The 6,626-nt window shown below is 62.6% G+C and overlaps 1 protein-coding gene across 5 annotated transcripts in view; it reads right to left on the bottom strand.

Moving 5' to 3' along the window:
- Nucleotides 1–2,203: 2,203 nt before the first annotated feature.
- The window catches only part of LOC119112076 (phosphorylase b kinase gamma catalytic chain, skeletal muscle/heart isoform), a 12,021-nt gene continuing 7,598 nt past the window's right edge, over nt 2,204–6,626 (bottom strand). For 3 of the 5 annotated variants that reach the window (XM_037236059.1, XM_037236061.1, XM_037236060.1), the window contains exons 8-12: nt 6,303–6,409; nt 5,879–5,979; nt 4,293–4,352; nt 2,794–2,949; nt 2,204–2,392 (exon numbers count right to left, since the gene is read on the bottom strand). In XM_037236059.1, the coding sequence (XP_037091954.1) occupies nt 2,261–2,392; nt 2,794–2,949; nt 4,293–4,352; nt 5,879–5,979; nt 6,303–6,409 (556 nt within the window). In that variant the 3' untranslated portion in view covers nt 2,204–2,260. The remainder of the gene's footprint in view (nt 2,393–2,793; nt 2,950–4,292; nt 4,353–5,878; nt 5,980–6,302; nt 6,410–6,626) is intronic. The other 2 variants (XM_037236063.1, XM_037236062.1) reach the window with 1 other exon arrangement.

Here is a 6,626-nt window from a genome sequence, read left to right as displayed (position 1 = left end):
TCGTGAGTGTCTGCTCCGATCCTCTTACCGGTGAGAATAGCGAATGTATGGCTCCGATCTTCTCGCCGGTAAAAAGCGTGGATGTCTGTTTAGTGGTGCCCATTTGTGAGCGGGGCCGAAGTGACGCCCGATCGCCGCTGAGTCGGTGCGCGGCCAACGATGTCTGTGGGCGATCGTTGACCGGGTCGCCGACCAATCACCGACGACCGGCGCTGAACTCGGCCATATATGGTCACGCCGGTCTGTTAGTGAACCAGTCGGCGGTACCCGTGTAGCTGTTCCGGCATGGGAAATGTTTTTCAATTTTTTGGGGCCCGGCGTGGCCGTAATCCCACGTAGGTGATATTTGGAATGCTGATAGCGACTTTGCGCAGGTTTCAGGAATGAGGCATGCGACTCTTCCAAGAGCCGTGCTGTGCAGGTTGGAAAGCACTCGTTTACAAGGCATTAGGCTGCCCTACAACATTGCAGGTGCGAACAAAGTAATCCAGACGTGGTGTTTCGCGCTATACAGTACAGGAATGCAGTCGTCTTACTGCCTATGCCAATCCGAACTACGGCTGAATGATTGAAGGAGGCGTTCCAGACAGCTCACGAATGACGGAGGAGGGCAGAGAACCTTTTGTCGAAAAATATGCTGGATTTCCCAGTGCCTACGCTGCGTTTAACACCAAGTAAGGTCCAAATAAAATGAGGACCGTAACAATGCGTCAAAGATATGCGCGAAACGCGACGTCGCACTGCCACGCACGGCAGGTTTTTGGTTGCAAATATGTGCACTGATAAGTGAAACGTATTTCACTGAGACTCCTGCCAGGCACGTGCCTGTTAATGCAGCGCGCGCTTGAGTGCCGTGGGAAAGGCAATGCGTTACTAACCGCGGAATGTGCTCATAACGCGAGTCGGAACCGCGCCCAGATCTCGACGGCCGGGCGCTACAGTGACTTGAGACCCACACCGTGCGGCGGAACATTACAAACGGCAGGCTGTCTTGAGACTGCTCGCCTCCTGTTTCGGCAGCTGGCTCCCAATGCCGACAACCACTGTCCAGCCGATCCACTATGCTGAAGGCAAGTAAGAACCAAACACCGATTCGAATTCCCTTCGTGTATTCAATTAGATGCACAACGTACAGATCGCGAGTTAGGTCGACAGCCTTGCAGTGACATGTCGAGTAAAATGCCAGGGTGGGCAAGGACACGCATTGTACCCGCGTACGAGAGGCTCTCCAAGCGTAAACAATCCCGCGTCGAATCGGAGACGCACTGCACTCGTTCTCGTCAATCCGGCCCGTCCTCGGGTCGACGGCCCGCACTCCTAACAACGGTTTGAGGCGCCGAGCCGCCGGGCCGCTTCCGTACCCGCTGGAGGCGGGGAGGGGAGGGCCTCCCCAAATCACCGCCACATGATCCGTCCTCGCGCCGTCCGTGCTCCCGGATGCACAAGCGAAGGGCAAAGACCGCCGGGCCGCCTACGCCTGCCGTGAGAGGCTGTAGTCTGCCCTCAATCGCCGTCACATGATAACGTCACCGCGCCGGCGAACGGGCCGCGACAGGGACAACATAACGACACCGACCGGCGGGGAGCTGGGCACACAGCGACGGGCACGCTCGCCGCGGAGCGCTTGTGGACGACGCCGGCCGGCGTCAAAAGTACTATTTCACAAGGTGACGGACCATTTGCGCAATGTTGCTTCATTTATACACTGTGTACAATCGCATGACAATGTGTTGGGACCGAATGTGGTTTTTTCTACTTAGTAACGACCCTGAAACATCCACATCCACGTCGTCCACAGAGCCCTGGTCGTTGCGATTCTTTGCCGGGAGTACGCCACGCCTTTCCCCACTCGGTCCACGCTCATGCTACTCGCTACTGCTAAAACGCCCACTATGCATATCCTGAGTGCGCGGTCAGGACTACGCGCTCCGTGCGGCAGCGGCACGCCGGGAAAGCTCTAATCATACGACCTGGAAGGCACGGTAACGCGGCCCGCCGGACACCGGGCTCGGCTGCGCCGACCGCTGTCCGGTCACACCGGGCCCGCTGTTCTGGGGCACGCACATTTCGCTGTCGGGGCACACCGGGCGGACACGCCGGCCGCCGTCCGGGACGCACCGGGCGGATACGCCGGCCACCGTCCGGGACGCACTGGGCGGACACGCCGGCCGCCGTCCGGGACGCACCGGGCGGACACGCCGGCCGCCGTCTGGGACGCACCGGGCGGACACGCCGCCGACGCTCCCGAGCAACCGCATCCTCAGCTGGCGGCGACCAGGGCGGTGCGACGCAGGTCCGTCCTGGGTATGTTCTCGAACAGCATGGCGCGGTTCTGGCCCTCGGCCTTCTTCACCCAGTGCCCGTACACGCGGAACGCGCACGCGTCGATGATCTGAAACAGACCGGGCGTCACCGCTCACGATATAGAATGGGAACAGACGCCCACAGGCGTCCAAGGCCTCGACTGGGTGTCATCCCGCAAGTATCACCACTCTGTCACAGACAACGAGCAGGGAGTAAAGCCTATACCACGCTTTATAAACTGCCTCTGTGGCCTTTACCAGTCTCCTAACGGTAAGTAGGCAACAGCTCTATGATCAGTTCAGCGAGTCACTAGCAGCACTCCGATCGCATTACCAACAGCTGTACATCATCGAACATCCACAACACGCTTTCAGCTACTTCCGGAATAAATCCGCCGTCCTTGTGCGGACGCAGTCAGTCGCCGCGGCCTGTGTGACGCGCACGCGGGCGCGGGCGGGCGCGGACCGTCGGCCGGCCGCCTCGGCTCACCTTCCTGAGCGACTTGAGCCGGTACGGGTCGAGCACGGCCACCGACACGGACAGTGCCTCGGGCGTGAACTTGAGCCGCTGGATGCGCACGGCGGCGCGCACGCAGTTGATGGCCAGCCGGAACGTGCGCCGGCCGGAGAACGGACGCTCGCGGGCCTGGCGGCGACGGTGGCGGAGGGCGCCGTCACAGAGGCGTGCCGGGCACGACATCGGCCGCCTCATGCCTCAACACGAGCCGCCGCCACAGTGCCGTCGATGCGACAATCATAACATTGGCTTGTTGGTGTCATGCAGGCGTTTCCAGGAAATCCCGCCGCACCTGGCATGTGCTCGTCGAGTTCTCCGATGCCGTGATCGCGGGGCGAAACAAAGAATCCAACGTCTACAGCACAGCTGGACGAACAATCGATACGGCACTGCACCGGTGCGAAGGACCCGGACGACGCCCTGGTGCGAACGGCCGGGACGAAGCTCAGCACGGCGGAGGCTGGCAGATAGCGCGCAGCCTCAAGCGGTCAGAAGCCTTTGACTAGCGGGTCGACTCCTGCGCCAGTCACAAACAAGGCCACAAAAAGCTACGCTACCGACACCGCGCGATTGTGCAGCATGGTACTGTGGAAACCGTCTCGAAACGGTTAGGTGGGGAGGCAGCGAAAACGTCTTCTGCAGTGGAGCAGGACGCGCTACCACGCTAATGCAGGACAGGGTCGGGACTGACGACCAGGGGCTCGGGTCGCAGGTCATCACTCACCGGCGCGTCGGCAGGACAGGGGCGGGACTGACGACCAGGGGGCTCGGGTCGGAGGTCATCACTCACCGGCGCGTCAGCATGACAGGGGCGGGACTGACGACCAGGGGGCTCGGGTCGCAGGTCATCACTCACCGGCGCGTCGGCAGGACAGGGGCAGGACTGACTCGGATCGGAGGTCATCACTCACCGGCGCGTCAGCAGGATATGGGCAGGACTGACGACCAGGGGGCTCGGGTCGCAGTTCATCACTCACCGGCGCGTCGGCAGGACAGGGGCAGGCTGACGACCCAGGGGGCTCGGGTCGCAGTTCATCACTCACCGGCGCGGTCGGCAGGACAGGGGATGGGACTGACGACCAGGGGGCTAGGGTCGCAGTTTCATCACTCACCGGCGCGTCGGCAGGACAGGGCCGTGATCACGCGGGGACCGGCCCTGTGTCAGTCCATCGGTCACCCCAGCCTCGCGGCGCCCTCTTAGGCGCCTCTCAGAGACACTGATCGGATCTACGCGAACACTCACCCTTCGGCAACAGGGTCGGCTCACGGAAGCGACCCCTGGTTGGATCGCAGATCACCACCAGCGTGGCCGTCAGGTGTCGCTGAGGGAACACCGAGAGCCCTGGGTCGGGTGACAGGCCCCCTCCCCCTCCCCGCCTGGCGGCGTGCTCTGACTCGGGCCGGTGCGGGGTCGCCCGGGCGTGCGTGCCACCTGAATTGGCTGAGTGGCCAGGCCAGCGGTGGCCTCTCACCTGGCGGGGCGGCAGCTCCTTCACAGCCTCCGGTGGCACGATCACGCAGGACGGGAAGTCCTGTCATGCACAGACACACGCACACCGATCAGCCGGCGGCGGTCACGCGGCCGGCGGGCGGGCCGGACCGAGACAGACAGGCCGCGCCGCCGGCACGCCGCGGCGGCGAGCCGGCCCAGGCGGCCGCGGCTGGCCAGGCCAGGCATGCGACAAAAGAGCGACAAGCGGACGCCTTCTCGCACAGACCCACAACCGGGACGAGGGAGAGGTCAGGCTTTACTGTGTTAGGCCCGGCCGGCCAGTGCCCGTCGGTGACTGAGGGGCTGCAGGGGTGCCGTCCAGGGCCGCATGTACAGAGCAGTTCGGGTCCCGTCTCCACATTGAAGAGCCGAGGACACGGCCAACACTGCGTGCACTGTCGCCCGTGGCGTACCAACGTCTGGAGCCGGACGCGTCACCGGCATGTGGTCAAGATGTTACGAACACCGAACTTATAGTGAGAGCTTGTGCCGTTTAATTTGATTCCGCCCCCAGTATAACAGCCATTTTCGGGACATATCTATATCATCCAAACTACGTAAATTTTGTCATCAGCACCGGGAAAAATACAACCCCACCTGCGTACAGGCCGGCCATGGGGGCGAGGATCCGGTGTTATGTGTGCTAGGCGTGAAGTACGCCACGTGGAGTGGAGCAGTTGCGACTGCGTCACAGCAAATCTACGCGATTCCTCAGAGTACAGAGGCTACAAAAAACGCAAGACGCTGACGTTCTGACGACAGACTAACTACCACGGACAGCCGCCAATGCGCTGAGGCACTTCGCGCAAGCAATGCTAGTTGTAACGTATCGATTCTACCACGAAAAAGCGGGTTATGGTTTGGACAAAATATGCCACCCAGTGGTACTAAGAATGAGACAAATCATGCTCTCCCTCTTCCCCTTCCCAACCGCGCCCAAACGCGACGAACTAATCCCCTCCGTTGCAATAATTATGTTTCCTGTAGAAGGCAGAAGAATGTTACGGTGCGGCTTGAGTGATTTCATGGCAGAAACATTTTTTCCCGAACCAGCAGCTACGGCCACCAAAAAGCAAAAGCCCATACAAACAAACAGATGTGCCATAGCCTCACCACCGCCCCTTATACCATCACTGAGGTTGCTTCCGGTATGCTTGGATCGCTTACAGAAGCCAATTATGTAATTAGCGTCGTACCATCTGGCCGGTCGTCAGCGCCGGGCCGGTGCAAAATACATTCCAAAAGCAGTGCAAAGGGCAGTGGGCAACTGATATGACAACTGGCCGCGCTATACGGCCGCGCAGTTAAAGCACCCGAAAGCCCGAACACTTCAACCGGGGCCCCAGGCGCACGAGCGCGCGTGCGGCCTGACACCAAACGCACCCTGACGCCCCCTCGTCCAGATCAGCCGCGCTAACCCGGCTCTCACGAGACCCCGTTGCCCTGCCGCGCCCACCGCACACATCCGTCCCCGCCACCGGCACCGGCACCCGCCGCCGCAAGCGTGGCTGACCAGCGGCCGGGCGCGGCACGGCCATGCCGCCGGCCCCGCGCCTGCGCACGCACCGTGACTCGGTGGAAGAAGGGGTGCGCCAGCGCCTCGCGCACGGTGATGCGCCGCGCCGGGTCCACTGTCAGCAGCCGGCCGATCAGGTCCTTGGGCGCGTCTGGCGGCGCACGGGGCGCGCGCGGTCAGGTCGCGCCGGCTCGGCCGGGTCGCGCGGTCAGGTAGCGCCGGCCGTCTCCGCCGAGGCGGCTCGCCACACAAGGCAGCTTCACCACGCGTACGAGAACGACACCAGCCTGTCCTCTGCGCGTCACACGGACACGGAGCAACCCCCAGCCCCATAAACGGACATCCGCCTCGTCCACACGTTATGGAGACAACGCCCGACGCCCGGGTGCGCTGTTTCCCTCAGCAGCAGGCCCTGCCGAGCGCCTCCCGCGCTCGCGCCGCCGGACCGGTCGCAGCCTCGCCGGGTCGCCTCACCTGTGACGTCATCCCACTCGGGGGAGCCGAACGTGTACTTGCCCTCCATGATGTTGCGCAGCATGACCATCTGTTTGCGGTGCCAGAACGGTGGGCAGCCGACCAGCCTGGCGACAGAGCGCGGCGCCCTTCAGGCCAGTGGCAATGGCTGAAATGGGCGCGGTCGGTCGACGCGGCCCGCCGGCTGGCCGGGCATACACTGCCGACACTCCGCGGTGCCGTCGCCAGCTGACGGGGCAGGGCCGATGGGCGCGCTCCACATCGGCGATGTGACCATACCGCCTCCCCAAATATGCACACAGGCAACAGCTCAATATGAAAGCT

The sequence above is a fragment of the Pollicipes pollicipes genome, unplaced genomic scaffold (genome assembly GCF_011947565.3).
Source record: "Pollicipes pollicipes isolate AB1234 unplaced genomic scaffold, Ppol_2.1 Scaffold_7261;HRSCAF=8764_pilon_pilon_pilon, whole genome shotgun sequence".
NCBI classification, from domain to species: Eukaryota; Metazoa; Arthropoda; class Thecostraca; order Pollicipedomorpha; family Pollicipedidae; genus Pollicipes; species Pollicipes pollicipes.
Note: the sequence above shows the minus strand (reverse complement) of the source record. Positions and strands in the feature narration are given on the sequence as shown.